Raw genomic sequence first — 18,851 nt, forward strand, 5'->3', positions numbered from 1 at the left:
ATAAGGTTCTTCACCTTCTGAATAATAATAATAATAATAATAATAATAATAATAATAATAATAATAATAATAATAATAATAATAACAAAGTTGCGAAGTGATCTGAAGGACTGGGGTGAAAATTCATCTTACCACGGAACTGCTGAATTGAGTTGAATATAGAATCCAGGCCAAAGGCCAAGCGCTGGGACCTATGAGGTCATTCAGCTCTGAGAGGGAAACCAACAATTAGAAGGTCTGAAAGGCGTAACTGGAGGAAAACCTGAAAGCAGTTGCACTATGAATCAAGTGTTAGGAGAGGGTTAAGGAAAGTAAGATGGAATATGAGAGGAGGGACAGTAAAAGGAACGAAAGGGGTTGCATCTAGGGGCTGAAGGCACGCTGCAAAGAACCTTAAAAGTAAAGCCTATAGTGAACCGCATAAGGAGCACTAACCCCCTTACGGGAACCGAACTGTTTCTCAAGACATGATATCAACAAGAATAAATGTAAACAGACTGTTAAGTTTGAAGAAAATATCAGAGCACCATTCGTGAACTCAGCCTTAGTGATGTTTTATAAAATTCCATTCAAGTGTGGAACTGTAATACAATATCAATAGAGAGGCTTAAGACTGTCTGAAGAGCTGTTTGTTTGTTTGTATGGTGTTTTTACATTGCATGGAACCAGTATGGTTATTCAGCAACGGGACCAACGGCTTTACGTGACGTCCGAACCACGTCGAGAATGAACTTCTATCACCAGAAATACACATCTGTCACCCCTCAGTGCAATGCCCGAGAATCGAACTCGCGACCACCGAGGTGGCAGGCCAAGACCATACCGACCACGCCACTGAGGCGCTAAGAGCTGTTATGGATCAAAATGGCGGAATGATTTTTAAACATAAAGGCTCACATACGGAATAAAAAATATTTTGACGCAATAATGGAAGGATCTGATATATTGTCTGGGATTACATATAAATACATATATGTAATCACGGTGATGTAATAAGACTCATATATATGAACATATATTTCACAGAGTGAGACCAGAAACATGTCGGGCTGAGCCGTTTCACAATTAATTCCGATATTGCGTCAATAATATTCATTTACATCTGGGAATTTCAGCCAGTACAAAGTATTACAGAAAACAACTGTTCTGTAATTTGTACCAGCGGAAATTCCCGGATGTAAATGTGATTTTACGTAACGTCGGAATGACATAATTGTGAAAAGGTGAAAAGGTTCGCCACGTCGTATTCCTGGTCTGGTCGGACTGTTTACGATATATATATACAATTAATTTTCTTTATGCAGTATCAGATTGTAAGCATTCCGCACGGGTGGGTTCATCTGCGATCCAGTGGCATTAATATCTTGTTCCACGGGAGCCAACCCTCTTAGGCCACAGTGAGGTCAGTCTAGTTCAGATCCGGGAACGAATGACATGGAATACAGAGTTGAGGACCTATGAGGTCATTCAGCGCTGAAATGGAAATTGACAGTAAAAGGTTTGAAAGGTGTAACAAGAGGGAAACCTCAAAGCAGATGCACTATGGAATAATTGTTAGGGGAGGGAAGGTGGATAGAAAGATGGAAGAGAGAGAATATGCACGGAGGTCCAAGTAATGCGTACGGCGCTACGGGTGTGCTTTCTAGGTCATAGACTGTTTGTTGTGTAATTGCTGTTTCGATACTAGCGCTGGGTACAGTTATATATATTTATATACTATATATATATATATATATATATGTATATATATATATACATATTATATATATATATATATATATATATATATATATATATATATATATATCGTAAAAAGTCCGACCAGACCAGGAATACGACGTGGCGAACCTTTTCACCTTTTCACAAGTGTCATTCCGACGTTACGTAAAATCACATTTACATCCGGGAATTTCCGCTGGTACAAATTACAGAACGGTTGTTTTCTGTACTACTTTGTACCGGCTGAAATTCCCGGATGTAAATGAATGAGATTGACGTAATATCGGAATTAATTGTGAAATGGCTCAGCCCTACATGTTTCTGGTCTCACTCTGTGAAATATATCTTTATATATATATGAGTCTTATCACATCACCGTGATTCATATATGCATGAGGCTACAAGTGTCCTTTAATATCCAATTCGCTCTACCTCGGAATTAATATATTTTCATATACGTTAACCGAAGGGAATTTTTTTTTAGTTGATAAAAAATTCGTCGGCTTATGGGGCGCGCGAACCACGGAACCAAGAAATCAGGGCGTACAGTAGTCCTGAATTCTTGGTTCCGTGGTTCGCGCCCCCCATGAGCCGACGAATTTCTTATCAAACAAAAAAAAATTCCCTTTCGGTTAGCATATATGAAATTACATTAATTCCGAGGTAGAGCGTATTGGATATTAAAGGACATTTGTAGCTTAATGTGCGTATATATATATATATATATATAATATATATATATATATATATATATATATATATATATATATACACACACACACATATATGTGTGTGTGTGTATGTATTCACGTATGCATGTATATGTATGTGTCTTTACGTACGTATAAGCTTGTACAGAAACGTCGAAATGGTGTTAGAGAGAGACCAAGAGATATTTAAGAGATATTCATTCTGCATACAGTTGGCCATATGAAAGTACAGTGCCTCTCGTTCGCCGACTTCGAAACAAAGAAGGATTTCGAGGGCGCCGAGTTGGGTGAGTGTGTGTGTGTTTGTGTGTGTGTGTGTGTGTGTGGGCGAACCCTTAATTAAAGGGAGACGTTTTCCCTAGTTTGTGACTATGTAAACCTCTTTAATGGGTCGATGGATGTGCTCCTGCTGGTGCCAAGAGCCTCCCCACCCACCCCCCCCTCCCCCAAACCCAAGTTTATAACTTTCGTTTCCTCTTCCACTGACCAAAATAAGGCAAAAGGACGTCACAAGTTCATTTTTCTTTTTTATATACGAAGTTCTGATTCCTACTGCATGAACTGTGACCTTGTATCAGTCCCCTGGACAGATGAGGTTTTCAAATCTCATCCCGGACTTAAGAGTCGCTAACTTGCACAAGAACGGAAGAAGATAATCCCATGAAGACTGACCGGGTTAACTGGGAGGCTGGAACTGACAGAGATAAGGAGGACGCCATGCAATGAGATTAGTAGACGATACAATAGTTGTGGGGACTACGCCATAACGCCTAAGGAAATGAAACAGGAGGTTTAGTTGAGTTGAATACAGAATTCAGGCCAAAGGCCAAGCATTGGGACCTATTTGGTCATTCAGCGCTCAAATGGAAATTGACAGTAAATGGTTTGAAAGGTGTAACAAGAGGAAAATCTCGTTTATGCACTATGAATCAATTGTTAGGAGAGGGTGGAAAGTAAGATGGAAGAAAGAGAATATGAAAGGAGGTACGGGAAAAGTAATGAAAGGGGTGGCAGCTAAAGGCCGAAGGCTCACTGCAAAGAGCCTTAAGTAATGCCTACAGTGCACCGCGTGATATAGATGTAAATACTTAGACACGCACATTAACACACTTTACAAAAGTTCGATTAGTGACCTGTACAATAAATTCACCGAGTATATAATTAAGGAATGCAATCACTTTAACTCTAAAACAAACTTCATAATGATAAGTATACACAGTTTTTAGAAGCCATACGGACATTTTTCCTATTTACACAATCTATTTCATTTACACGCTGCGTACCGGTAAATCTATACATGGCTAACTGTTGTAAATTATAGATACTGGTTCATTTATCTTCTAATCATCAAGGCCAATTTGAATCGATTGAATTTCTGTGGAGGGATCTTTCCCAGATAGTGAGCGACCCCCCAAGGTTTTCGGGGTTCGCTATCTAAGACTCATATTTCTTTGAGATCATTATCTTTATGACAGTGACAGTCTTTCGCTTATGATTTTACGGCAATCCTCAAAGGGCTCGTACTAAACACGCCGCAAAGGTGTAAACCCCTGGGGGTCACTACCTAGGAAAGATCCCTCTGGTGTAAAGGATTCTAGCAAGAATAAGGGAGTTGAAGTAACTGCTAATCTAAACCTTCTACATATCATATGTCTTTTCCCGGAACTGCCACTGTGTATATGTCCTTGGAGACGCATTCTTGCTTAAGTGATGACAGTCTATTATTATTGACTCCTTGTGCATTTTAATGTTATGTCCGTTTCTTTTCAGACACAACCTGAACAAAATCACCAAAACGATATGAACGTGAAGATAGCTACACTACTGTTGGTGGCGTTTGGTGAGTATTTCTTCATCAAGTTATAACCAATAAAATGATAATTCTAGCAAAGCGAGACATTGCCACGTTTTGCTGTGTGAATCTTAAATTCTGGCCTATTTCGAGCATTTGCTAATTGGGCTCCAAAACATAAAAAAAATAAAAGATAAAGGGAGATTTTGTGGTTGCCAGAGATACCCTGAGTAAGCAAATGTTAATTTATCTGCAATTTACAGATAAAATAGTTTTTAAAAGTACAGAGACTTCCTATTAAGAACAATGAGTGGGAAGAACTTTCCTTATTATCGTACCTTGCCAAACCACCCCATGTGGGACCTAACCTAACCCCTAACCTAACCCGACCTAACCTAACCTAAAGCCCCTTCCACACGAGGGGCAAAGACACGACGGGCACTCTGATTTGCCCGTCATTCTCTCGCTTTTCAACAGTGTTGCCAGATGAAATAGTCAGTCCAAGGCAGGCAGCAGTCACAGGTAAGCGAACCTGTGATTTGGACCACACTTGGGATCGCCGTCCACTTGCAAAATTGGTAACAGTATCTGCCCGCCGTGCATTTGCCTCTTGTGTGGAAGGGGCTTTAATAAGATGGACTTGTCCGTGCAAATAACCTCTGGGAAGGAAGTCAACTGTATTTCGAGACCTAAACTTAACTGCTAACCTAACCCAACCTAACCTAACCTAAGACGGACTTGCCCGTGAAAATAACTCTCTGGGAAGGAAGTCAACTGCATTTCATGAAAATGAACTGCCTGACACTGCCTCCTCTCAGTCACCCTCCCCTTGTCGTGCTGAATGTTCCATCAAGCACAGTATAACGCAATACCGACACTCAGTCACTTCTTTCAAAATGGTTGCCATTTGTCCTGCCTCTGTGCGAAATCACTCCCTGATTCGGACGAGTCTCTTTCTCAACAATTTCCAAACTCGGGTTTGTAAGTCATTCCCAATGGCCTTTTTTATAGTTTCAGTGGCAAAGTCTCTTGGTTCATACAATTGTTGATAACCTCCTTAATTTTGAAAAAATGTTCATTAATTAAAATGTACTCATAATAGCACGAGTCTTGAACTGGAGAGACAGATCCACACTCCTGTATGAGGACATACATTCAAAAATAAATCTGAAATCTCTCCTAAATAGTGACCCCCCAGGGTTTTAAACCTGATATGTATCGACCTTTGCGGCGTGTTTAGTACAAGCCCATTGGGAATGACTGTAAAAATATAAACAAAAGACTGTCAATATCCTAAAGCTAATGACCCCTAGGAGATATTAGACCTAGGTAACCATCCCCGAAAACCGTTAGGAGTCACTACCTAGGAAAGATCCTAAATCTCTACAGACAGCTTTCGGGAATCTGCTCGATTCTCATTTTAAATCTAACTGAAAAGGGGAACCGAGCAGATTCCCGAAAGCTCTCCCTCTAGAGATTTACTTTCAAATATATACGTCCTCATACATTACTGTGAATTTGTTTCTCATCTTGATAACTTCCTTGATAGCAAATATCACTTCTTACGTACAGTAACCTCCTATTGGTCCTCCTCCGTTGTCAAATTGTTGTCACATAAGTGTGACGTGTCAGTGAAGTTGTTTTTTTGCACCTGTCTCTCTCACACTTTTTAATTTTCACTCCAATGATTTCTGGTTTACTTCTCAGTGGGCTCTACTGCCTCTGTTTGCTTCACACTTCTCAGTGGGCTCTTCTGTCTCTGCTTCACACTCCAATTACTACATCTTATGTCTGTTTTTTTTGTGATTATTTCTGTTTCATCTCGTTCCATTAATTGTGTCCACTCTTCTCACTCTTTCTGGTCCTGTTACTTCTCAAGGGTTCTCGAAGTTTTAGTTTTCTGTAAAAGAAAACTACTGAGACAGTTTTTTGTCTGTCCGCCCGCCCTCAGATCTTAAAAATCACTGAGGCTAGAGGGCTAAAAATTGGTGCGTTTATCATCAGCCCTTTAATCATCAAACATACCAAATTCCAGCCCCCTAGCCTCAGTAGTTTTTATTTTATTTAAGGTCAAAGTTAGCCCTAACCATACGTCTGGCAACGGGTCAACCGAGACCCCCGAAAAGCAGATCTATTTTCGGTGGCCTTGATTATACGCTGTAGCGGCTGTACAGAAAACTCAATTTCTTCGGTGCACTTTTTACTTGTTTGAATCTTGTGGCTAATCCAGGACATCCTTCTTCCCCCTTTTTTTTTATTTGATTGTCTATATAACTAACTCACCCACAAATTCTGTTTTATTGACTATCTCTTTCCTCTCCTTCCAAACCTCCTCAATTTTGCATTCCACTACTTTTCTCAGTTCTTCACAAAGCTAATCTTGTTGAGTTCCACAGCATCCAAAAGAGGTATCCTTCTTTGGATGACCCAAAAGTCCCATCTTCCTCGAGGTTCTATGTAGGTAGCTTTATCCTCTGGTAAATCTATTTGCAGAAAGTAACTCAATACCTTCACTCCATTAAAATTGATATATGGTTATTGCCTGAACTCTCAGAGGGATTAATACTTCATATGTACGCCAATATCCCCACCAACATGTGATGATGTAGGATATGTGATTTCCTCCCATGCAGGATCGAGGAATGCTTTATGCTTGAGGGAGGAGACCTTAGCCGAGTCCTTCGTTGGAGGGCCCTTGATCCTTCCTATCAAATCGAGGTCCTCCAGCTTCGTCGTGGTGTCAGAGGGCCAATATGACCACGCCCACCATACTCATCACGCCCACGAGGAGCATGCGAGTCACGAGCCTCATTTTGCATCCACTAACTCCACAGTAGACGTCTACTTAGGGGCCACCGCTACCTTGGATTGCACAGTACATGGCGTCACCAATGAATCGGTAGGTTATAGGGACTAGTATGTGGTATTCTGTCAATAATTAGGATTAAATGAGAGTTGTTTTTGGCGCGCAAAGAAATCGTCTCCTTTCATCTGATGACTAAGTAGAATCTCAAACACAATATGGTAATAGTAGTTCACTATACTCGGCTTCCAAATGCAAGTCAATCGAGGGACCCTGGGGCACCTCTCCTGAAATGATAGATTACGTGAAGTATCTAAGTTTCATACCCCCATATTTCCAGATAAATGTTCAAACTGCCATTTTCATCCTTGTTAGAATTTCAGAGTTGTTACACTATCTAAAAATCATTATTATGATTATTATTATTATTATTATTATTATTATTATTATTATTATTATTATTATTATTATTATTATTCAGAAGATGAACCCTATTTATATGGAACAAGCCCACCAAAGGTGCCACTGACCTGAAATTCCAGCTTCCAAAGAATATGGCGCTCATTAAAAGTATGAGAAGGTAAAGGGAAATACAGAAAGAAGAGATCCCACTTATTAACAATAAAAAAACAAATTATTATAATAAACAGATAAAAATATACTAAGCTAAATGAAGTTTTAGTTGATCAGTGAGAAACATCGGATCTGAATGTCTGGTTTCTCCTGAATGCATTTAGTATTTCGCTCCGTTCTGGAATATAGGTGAGACAATCGGAACACCCTCTTCTCTCCTGAGATGTTGTTTCATTTAGTGCCATAAACAAACAAATAGACTAGTTGGAATATAGACCTTAGGCCAAAGACCAAGCAACTATACTCTGTTTTTTTTCATCTGTCCATCGGCCTGTGGTGTTTTCACATGGTAACACTGCTTCCCGGGCTTTAAATAGTTACGCTGTGTAAATTTTAGGTAAATAAAAGGATATTTGGGTGTACATTTGCAACTGAAAAGCGTTTTAATAATTTACTGTATGCGAATTACACCGTTAATATTCGAAATAGGATATTGTTATTATTGTTGAATGTAACTATCTAAAGCCCCGGGCGCAGTGTTACCATACACAAACACCACAGGCGGCTGGACAGATGAAAAAAACCGAGTATAGGAATTATGAGATCATTCAATGCTGAAAGGGAAACTGAAAGTACGAAGGTTTGAAAAGTGTAACAGGAGGAAAATATGATTGCACTAAGAACCAATTGTTAGGAGAGGGTGGAAAGTCAGATGTAAGAGAATATGAACAGAGGTACAGTAAAAGGAATGAAAGGGGTCGCAGCTAGGGGCCGAAGGGACTCTGCAAAGACCCTTAAGTAATGCCTACAGTGCACCTCTGACGGCGCTACCCCTTCCCCCCTACAAGGAGAATTGGCTGGTAATAATTTTTCTGTTTTTATTTCTTTGACTTTTTGTTGCTCTTGTCAAACAGCTGCTGAATGCCAGAGTAGATTAATCCTTCAAAATGTGAAAATGGATCAATCCGAGACCTCGCTCCCAAAGGAACTGTATTTCTTCACCGATCGCTTTTCATAATGCGTTCAAGTGTTCTCCTTCAAGCTATGGAGTTTGGAAATTTAACCCCATGATTACATAAAGACCTTTACATTGCAATTATATATATACACATATATTTGTTATACAGTGTATGTATATATGAATACAATGTATGATGGAGGCTCAAGAGACAAAACAACACAACAGTCACTCCTTCATTCATACTTCAAGTGCTAAATTGAAGACGAACCTTCATGCACAAAGCCCTCTTCGACATTATAGCCACTTCACACACCTACCAAACAATATTCCCCTACACACAATGTGCCACTCACCTCTACCATGCCCCAACTTCATGGACATCACTGCTCATCTATTGTAATACATCCTCCACTTCATCTCTTCACCATTCGCTAGATCTTACTCTCCTACTCTCCGGTATTTTTAGTTTTCTGTAAAAGAAAACTATTGAGAAGGTTTTTTTGTCTGTTTGCATTTTTCTGTCCGGCCCAAGATCTTAAACATTACTGAGGCTAGAGGGCTGCAAATTGGTGTGTTGATCATCCACCCTCTAATCATCAAACATACCACATTGCAGCCCTCTAGTCTCAGTAGTTTTGGTTTTATTTAAGTTTTAATTTAGCCATTCAGTTGCTGAATGAAATAATATTTATCCTGTTTACTTGCCTCTAAACGGCAGAATGATAAAATATTAAGTTTTGCATCAAAAAACCAGTTTCGAGGCTTTGTTTCTATACTCGCAGATCATTACGAAACGTCTCGTGGTCTTACATTCTTTCAGGTTCAAAATGGAACGAGAAACCTCAAAGCTATTTTTGAATATAAAAAACAATCCTCAAAACTGCTTTTTATTTACATTGATATCCTTCAAAAAGTACTACCCTAGAAATATTCTCCTTGAATTTCAATACATTTTTATCTATTTATCAATCTATTAATTTATTTTTTTCTTTTTTAATGAGTGAGATCCTTTCTGTATTTCCCTTCACCTCCTCTTACTTCTCACTAATGAACGCCTTCATATTCATTGGAAGCTTCAAGAATTTCAAGTCAGTGGCCCCTTTGGTAGGCTGGTTCCATATGAGTAAGGTTCATCTTTTTCTGATAATAAAAAATATTCTCAAAACAACCTGAAATAATTATATATATATTATATTATATATATATATAATAGGTATAGGTCTGTATTCCAGATATCATGGCTCAGAGATATTGATGATAATTTGGAATTGCTCACATGGGAATCGCAAACCTACTCTAAAGATAACAGGTAAGGCTAAAATAATCTCTCTCTCTCTCTCTCTCTCCAGCATAATCGATTATCCATAAATAATAACAGGGGCAAATTTCCCCACTCAGAGGAGCCTGTGTACTGTCTATAGTAGATCCACATCGACCGTGCATCTGATGTCTAGGCCATTCCCTTACGACGCTCCTGATTGGCTGTTGATAGGCCAATCACAGGGCTGGAAACTCTCCTCAGTTTCTCTCGAGAGTTCACACGGGCAGAATGTATGTTCAACCTCTCCTGAAGGATACGTTTGAAAGACGTATATCCCTCAAGAGAGGTGGATCATACATCCTGCCTACGTGAACTATCTCGAGAGAAGGAGAGTTTCCAGCCCTGTGATTGGGTTATCAACAGTCAATCAGGATCATTGTAAGGGACTGTCCTTGACATCAGATGCACGGTTGATGTGAATCTACTATAGTCTAGTCATGACTCCAATTATCCTTCTTTCTCTAATTTGCATAACTTAGCAGGGCATCTCATTTCCCATTTATCTGAGTATTTGTCGAAACAAAGCACTGATACATATATATATATATATATATATATATATATATATATATATCTATATATATATAGATATATATGTATGTATCTTATGCTAGTTGGGGATCTAAACAATTTTAGTTCCTCGTTGGACACGAGTGGTTTACGTGCTCGCCTACCGAATCGGTAGTCGTGGGTTCGATTCCCCTCTCTGCCAACGCTGAGTCAGAGGAATTTATTTCTGGTGCCAGAAATTCATTTCTCGATATGATGTAGTTCGGATCCCGCAATAAGCTGGAGGTCCCGTTGCTAAGTAACCTCTTGGTTCCTAGCCACATAAAAATATCTAATCCCTCGGGCCAGCCTTAGGAGAGCAGCTGTTGATCAGCTCAGTGGTCTGGTTAGACTAAGATAGACTCTCACGGTTCAATTCAGATCGAAAACTTGCTCCACAACAGGACTGGCTGATCCTCTGGTTAAGATGGTTTGGAAGTAAATTGCTTTCCATACAATGATATCCGACGGGGTTGTTTAAGATTTAAAATAAAAAAGATAGAATAGAATTTAGGCCAAAGGCCAAGCGCTGGGACCTATGAGGTCATTCAGCGCTGAAAGGGAAAACCTCAAAGCAGTTGCACTAAGACATAACTGTTAGAATAGGTGGAAAGTCAGATGGAAGAAAGAGAATATGAACGGAGGTATAGTAAAAGGAATGAAAGAGGTTAGTTTTAAGATTTAGTCTGAATCAAAGTCTAGAAAGCTTTCTGTATCTCTGTTACATGGATTTCTTTCATTCAGTTCTGTTTCTTTGCTTTTTAGTTTCCTGTAAAAGAAAACTATTGAGATTGCTATCTGTCTGTCCGTCCGCACTTTTACTGTCCGCCCTCAGACCTTAAAAACTGCTGAGGCTAGAGGGCTGCAAATTATTAAGTTGATCATTCACCCTCCAATCATCAAACATACCAAAGTGCAGCGCTCTAACCTCAGTAGGTTTTTTATTTTATTTAAGGTTAAAGTTAGCCATGATCATGCGTCTGGCAACGCTACAACATTGGCCACCACAGCCGGCTGAGATGTCATACAGCATTACACGCTGTACTCGATTGCGCTGAGGAAACTTCGGAACATCTTTTACTTGTTTACTGTTACCCTCAGGTACTCGCTGCTCCAAGAATCCGGGGACAAATGGCAACGATGGCGTCTCGTCATCAAAGACTCTCGAGTGAAAGATCAAGGCCAGTATCGCTGCCAGGTAGCCACTCAGCCACCCATGTTACTCATCTCCACTCTACAGGTCATAGGTAAGAATCTTTAGGTATGTTTGTTCATTATTTCCTCATCTGGCAAGTATCGTTAACACTTTTGTTACCGATACTGCAACTGGTGTTGATACTGTAGTTGCTTTTCATGGAAATACTGATATAATCCATTTTTACATCTCTCTGCTCGGATGCGACGAGAAAATTCGCTTCAGACAAAAAGTTACAGTGGTTTTTAAAGTTTTCCAATTTCAAAACGCCATTATTTTTGCGTTTTTTTTTTTTTTATACAGGACTGGGGTCACTGTCATAAACCGCAGATATCTACAGGATCTATGACTGAAAAAACGAGGAAACCGATAAAATTTTAACTAAAGACCCCGTAATAACACCGAGTCACAGCTTTATGTATCAGGGATAATGATAAGTGGCAATAAAAACCCTCAGTTTCTTAGGATCGTTTGAAATCACTGACTCAGGTCTACTGGTTCTACAGCCTCCCCAAACCAAACGAGATAGAATATAGAATTTAGGCCAAAGGCCAAGCGCTAGGACCTATGAGGACATTCAGTGCTGGAGGGGAAGTAGACAGTAAAAGGTTTGAAAGATGTAACAGGAGGAAAACCTCGTAGTTGCTCAATGAAACAATTGTTAGGAATGGGTTGAAAGTAAGATGGAAGAAATAGAATATAAACGGGGGCACAGTAAAAGGAATAAAAGGGGTTGCAGCTAGGGGCCGAAGGGAAGCTGCAAAGAACCTTAAGTAATGCCTACAGTGCACCAAGTGAGGTGCACTAACGGCACTAAACCCCTACGGGGCCAAAAACCAAATCAGGATGAATTTCGCGTGTTCTGTAGTGCCTTGCAGACTTGCTATCGCCCTTCCATGGGACCTTCTTATCCTTCTAACATATTTACGTGGGCCAGTTTGAAACAGAAATCCGAAACCCTCCATAATACCTCAAAAAATTACTTTGACAGTAATTTTTATGCATTAATTAAAACCATGAACTAAAACAAGATAGAGGGAGTTCATTGTTCTTTCTGTATAGTTTGATAACACGTGAATTAGACAAAATATAGTTTTGTTATATCGATATTTATATACATACATATAATATATGTTTATAAAGACATAACTTCTACCATAACATTCCATAAAAATGTATCATTTCTACAATTATTTATTCCACGGGGGAATTCTGTAAAGTGTCTTTGGGTATTCATCAAAAGAATTTGAGACCATTTACCTTACCCTGCATATATTGATGAAGAAGTCATACACAAAATTGACTGAATTTATTTCAGAAGTTTTTGCCACCAAAGAAAACTTCCATGATTTCAGAGCATCAAAGTGATTACTGATTATTTCAGATCCAACGACCTGTTTATTTTTCACTATACGAAATCCTGCACATTTATACGAGAAACTAGATCATTCCAGCAATTTAACAACATTGCAATGATATCTATGTTACAGTCGATTGAATTCTCAAAGCTTACCTCAAGCAGATTCAAGAAGTAAAATACAGATAATTTACATGACAAATTAGTTTCATAGTTTTAACCATGGTAAGGCCGTGCTGTTTTTTTCAAGAGTGTATACTTGTACAAAAGGGTGATTCAGGAATCTACCAGCATTAATCAAATTGAGAACATGGACTCGTCAGCTGGATGTTAGAACCTAGAACATATTGATGGTGTTATGTGACTGCCTTTTTAATGGCAATTGAGGCCATTGATTCAGTGAATCCATCCACTAGATAGCTCTAAGACTTTCCTGGAAAACGCCAAGTAAGACGGGTCTCGTCTAAGGCAAATTTTCACTTATTGTAATAAGGCTGTACCAAAACCAGGCATAAAGTCACCAAATAGATCAATTTAAGCACAAAATCACACTATACGACCCTCTCATTTCTTGCACCATTTCAACTGATGTTATGGTGACTCTTCCAAACCAACAACCATCACATTCAGATATCTGGAGACTATAGCTGCCATGGACTGTCCTGTCCCCTTTCAGGTGGAACCAAAACCCTAAGCTGCGAGATAAATCAGGCACAGATTTGGTGCTTCCTCCTGGCCACCTAACGTCCACAACTGCACTTGAAGGTCCCTTAGCCTTTGAGCAAATAGCTCTCCTCTATGGCAGTCGAGTTGTGCCTAAACATAGCAGGCTTACAGGTATACTTCTAACCAGATCCAATCACCTCCAATAGGGCCGTTACCATCTTTTATGACACGGAAATTCCAACAGGAAGATAGATAGAAGGAGGTGCTATAAAACCTGATATTTCGATCTGGAACAAGGAGGAAAAAACAGCAAAGATTATAGATGTGACAGTACCCAGTGACTTTGGCCTATACAGAGCTGAAAGGAATGAAATAACAAAATACCAAGACGTAAAGAACGATCTGAGAAGCACATGTGAACTGAAGGAAATAGAAATAATACCTGGGGCGGTTGGGACAACAGGACTTATAAAGAAAAACCTGAGAAATATCTTCAGGGAATACCAAGTTGCCCAAGTATAAATGAGGTGCAGATTGCTGCGTTCAAAGGAACGGTGAACATCGGATATGAGGCTAGTGGAATATAGAGGTGCAACCATAGACCCCAGGCTGGGGCCCATTGCACCCCTGATATAAATTGAAAATTAAGAAAAGCATAAGCCAGAGAGAGCCCAAGGTTGTGACGCTACCAGCTGTAACCTGATCTGTCCTATTGCCGAAGCTTTGCAACTGAAAAAAGTTCATCCTGTTGCCCTGAAGTTTACAAAGCATACAAATCGAACCCTTTCCAGCCAATATCCGCGAAATTCGCGTATCACATGGGTCCCTGTTCTACTTAAAATTGTTTGATCACAAAAAAAAGAGACATTTACAATTATGAATATTTCTGAGCATTTTGGTGTAAGCTATAACACCAGAACCCTTTACTAATAAGAGTTAAAAAGAGCAGAATGCTCAACATGCGAGAATGAAGTTGAAAATATTTACTTTTTGATCCTAAATCTAAGACAATATTTCATTTCAAATATAAAAGTTCCCAGTGCATGAATAACGAATGAGGAATGATGAATAATGCGAACATGAGTATGAATTATGACATGAATGAAATGATTTTGTATTTGCGTTTAGCTTCCAAAATATTAGGCAGTGTTAATTTCCAGTGTTAATAATCACAGGGCATAAGTAATGCAATAGTACTGCAAGATTAATGATAAATAATGGGTGAAGTTAGACAAATAGTCTGGCATGAACATATTGAAGGCACTTTTCACCTCAATATAACCATAATTCAGGAGTACAGTGCTTGAATATGATAACACAATTACTGACCAATCCAAGATTCACTCGTGGAGTGCATATCTCGAGTGTAACAAATCACTGAAAGATTAACTAGCACAGCTTAAGCTGATATTTGCAACTCGACAGTAATCAGCCTGAAGTCACAATCACAATCTACAGGTTGATATTCCCTTTACCTCCTCTTGCTTCTTCCTAAAAACAACCTTAGTATTCTTTGGAAGCTTCAAGAATTTCAAGTCAGTGGCCCCTTTGGTGGGCTTGTTCCATATGAATAGGGTTCATCTGAATGATAATAATAATAATCTATAATAATAAAATCCGAGTGGATCTTTCTTGTTTGTCCGCCCTGGGAGCGGGTTCGGTATGGGATCAGGAAGGTAGGGGTGACGTGACGGGCAGCACCAGATTCCAGCACAGCGTAGCACATGCCATCAGGCTCGTAACAAAATATTCTCTTAACGCTCACCATCTGAAGAAGGTCAAAGCTGCTTCAGATTAGGATTCGCAAAACGGTCACCACTGCGTAGAAGATTCGCAAAACAGTCACCACTGCGCAGGAGATTGGCAAAACAGTCACCACTGCGCAGGAGATTGGCAAAACAGTCACCACTGCGCAGGAGATTGGCAAAACAGTCACCACTGCGCAGGAGATTCGCAAAACAGTCACCACTGCGCAGGAGATTCGCAAAACAGTCACCACTGCGCAGGAATCTGTTGGAATAATGAGTTTTAATGAGTACGTACAAAGTATAACATGAGCATATAAAGTGATTAACATGAACTCGAAATTCTGGGCCTTTCATCCTAAAACAGAAAACGCTTCACTTCACTGCAATTGGTAATCGGTTAAAATGATTCAAAACTATCAAATTAATATTACACTGTGTATGATACGAAAAAACGAAGCCGAGAGAAACCATGAGGAAATAAGGGAGACATGAAATAAATAAAAGGAATGAGAGAAAAAATAATAGAAGCAGGAAAAAATGCAGGTAAGAGAGAGATTCATGACTAGTACATGGAGGCATTAACTTGGAATTTTTACTCTTTCATTCTAAAATGTACGTACCACTTCTTTCTAACATTAGTAACCACATTACAAGTGTATAAGAAACGCATCCATACACCACATTCAGAAACTTTAAATCTGCAATTGCTTCCATGGAATACAACAGAATTTTTACACTAAAGTATTTTCTTCATAAACCTTCTAATTAATTCATCCAACCACTCAATACTTTTATTCCTTATTCACAACTTGGAATCTTTTCTAGATAGTGACTCCCCGAGGGTTTTGACCCGATATGTATCCACTTTTGTGGCGTGTTTAGTGCAAGCCAGTTGGGGATCACCGTAAGAATGTAAACAAAAGACTGTGAACTTTGCTGGAGGTCACTATCTAGGAAAGAATACCGACCCTGGAACTTTGCTGGAGGTCACTATCTAGGAAAGAATACCGACCCTGGAACTTTGCTGGAGGTCACTATCTAGGAAGGAATAGCGACCCTGGAACTTTGCTGAGGTCACCTATTTGAGCAAGAATAAAGACCCCAAAACTTTGCTGGAGGTCACTAAGAAGGATCCACAACTTTTTATACCCACAAATCAGCTATGTGAACCCTTCCTTGAATTGTTCATACTCCTCACAACTTCCTTCATTTAGCATCTTTAACCGTAATCCAAGTTTTATTCATCGCCTCTATATGCTATCACTGCTTCCATTCCATCAAATTCAGTTGTCTTAACTAGATTTATCACCATATTTTCAACCATTTCAAGCTAAGCTGCTACTGCTTTCCCTCATAAACCTACTCTTGCTCACATATACTTTCAACTTTCTCCTCCTGCAAATCCTTCAAAAAACTGTCAAACTCTTGCATCAGTTCCTGCTGTTTCCCTACACTATTCCCAATTAGTACTATATTATTTACGAACATCAACCTTTCCAATTTTATCAGCAATAACTTTCATATCCCACAACTTTGCCCTCTGCACCTACTGTCCGACTATACTAACCATTCTGGAACCTATAACTTTAACCATATCATATCGTCCTAACTGTCCTTTCATACCAGACACTCTGAAACATGACTCTCGTACTGTCCTAACTGAATTCTTTTCAACGCAGAGCCACAAGTCCAAGTGGTGGACGAGCGAGGGACAAAGGTGGTCGAGAAGCACTACAACAGCGGCAGTATGATCGAGCTGAAATGCGTGATAGAGTCTGTGCCCTTCCCTTACGGCCATGTCACTTGGAAACGAGGCCAGGAGACTCTCCAATTCAACACCTCAATGGGAGGAATTAGGTAACTTACAGCCAAGAATGTGGTCGAGAATCATTCAGGGGAAAACTTGTTTTTTTTTTACGTGAGGTTTCAAGACACAAACTGCCCAGAGCCACAGAGAGATACTGACTTTTTTTCTACGTAATTCGGTAGTCGCAAGTTCGACTCCCCGCTCTGCCAACGTAGAACGAGAGGAATTTATTTTTGGTGATTAGAAATTCATTTCTTGATATAATGTGGTTCAGATCCGACTGTAAGCTGTAGGTCCCGTTGCTAGGTAACCACTTGTTTCCTAGCCACGTAAAAATATCTAATCCTTCGGGCCAGACCTATAGGAGAGCTGTTAACCAGCTCAGTGGTGGTCTGGTTCACCTAAGATATACTTCACTTTCCTCCGTAATATATCTTGCTATGTTTGTCCACCAACAGCGTAAGAGGAGACGCAGACACGGGTTATATTCGTAGTCGTCTCTACGTGGCTAATGCTTCTCCAGCTCACACTGGAGTTTATTCTTGCTGGTATAATAACTACTCCAGCGACGCCGTCGCAGTTCATGTCATTGCAGGTACGGAACTCCGATCTTTCCCAGATAGTGACACCCAAGGGTTTTGGGAGGGTCGTTACCTCTATGACATTTAAAGTCTTTTGTTTATGCTTATACAGTAAGCCCCAACAGGCTTGTACTAAGCACGCCGCTAAAAGTGGATACATAAGAGCTTAAAACCCTTAGGGATCACTATCTAGGAGAGATCCAGCATTTTTTTAGAAACAGTAACATTTGTTACTAAGACAATTAGATAACCTTATTATTCATGTCCACTGCATTATAACTGGTAACTGTTCTCCATTTTTTTTATTGTATTGTCTCTTGAACATATCATTCACTCCAGAACCATTCATTGTTATAAAGTTAAGATTAAAAGAGATGAGTAGCCGCTTCTTTCCTTTTAACAGAGGAATTCTGGACCACGGATGAAAATTAGGAAAAATGAATCTTCCTACATTTCACATTCTCGATTGATCACATGACCGAGCTTACCACAATCCCTCCTTAATCTATTTTGGTTTTCTTCATTGCATTCGTGAACTTAATAAAAACCTCTCCTTAATCGATTCTCTTGTTCTTCATTGCAATTTCAGGCGAGAACTCAGCTGCGATGCAACACGATAAGGTGCCGGATCTTACAAGCGGAGGGGGGTCGGCTATCAATAGCCCACCAAGGAACTTCCCCTCGGCTATTGCGACATACTGCCTGCTGTTGTGTTTCTTCACTCTGATGAAGCGACGGTTTCAAGATCCTCTTTCCCAAACAATTTGGGAGACCAGTGGAAGAGGGCCCTCTCGTAGATGACTGGGTAGGAGCAAGGTCTTTTAAATAGACTCCGAGTATTAAAAAAATCACTCATTGTAGCGTGAGTCTTGAAATGGAGAAACAGATGAATATGTTAATATCTTACAGACCTTCCAGACCTTACAGCTCGTTCTGGTTGCTCCAGGTCCCTCAGTGTGAGGCACCTCTAATATATAGTTCAAGATGAATCTGTACAGAGGCTTCCTGGGAATCTGCCCGATTCCCCTTTTCAGTTTCTTTCGGGAATCGAACAGATTCCCGAAAGCTA

At 39.7% G+C, this 18,851-nt stretch overlaps 1 protein-coding gene across 1 annotated transcript in view; it reads left to right on the plus strand.

Annotated features, from left to right (window-relative positions):
• LOC135203392 (zwei Ig domain protein zig-8-like) overlaps positions 1-18,583 on the plus strand; it is a 27,264-nt gene extending 8,681 nt beyond the window's left edge. Inside the window, exons 2-8 of the mRNA XM_064233123.1 lie at positions 4,200-4,269; positions 6,855-7,120; positions 9,791-9,867; positions 11,530-11,675; positions 17,074-17,251; positions 17,660-17,796; positions 18,372-18,583. Coding sequence (XP_064089193.1) covers positions 4,230-4,269; positions 6,855-7,120; positions 9,791-9,867; positions 11,530-11,675; positions 17,074-17,251; positions 17,660-17,796; positions 18,372-18,583 — 1,056 coding nt within the window. The 5' untranslated portion in view covers positions 4,200-4,229. The remainder of the gene's footprint in view (positions 1-4,199; positions 4,270-6,854; positions 7,121-9,790; positions 9,868-11,529; positions 11,676-17,073; positions 17,252-17,659; positions 17,797-18,371) is intronic.
• Positions 18,584-18,851: the final 268 nt, after the last annotated feature.

Source organism: Macrobrachium nipponense, chromosome 36 (assembly GCF_015104395.2).
Source record: "Macrobrachium nipponense isolate FS-2020 chromosome 36, ASM1510439v2, whole genome shotgun sequence".
Taxonomy (NCBI): domain Eukaryota; kingdom Metazoa; phylum Arthropoda; class Malacostraca; order Decapoda; family Palaemonidae; genus Macrobrachium; species Macrobrachium nipponense.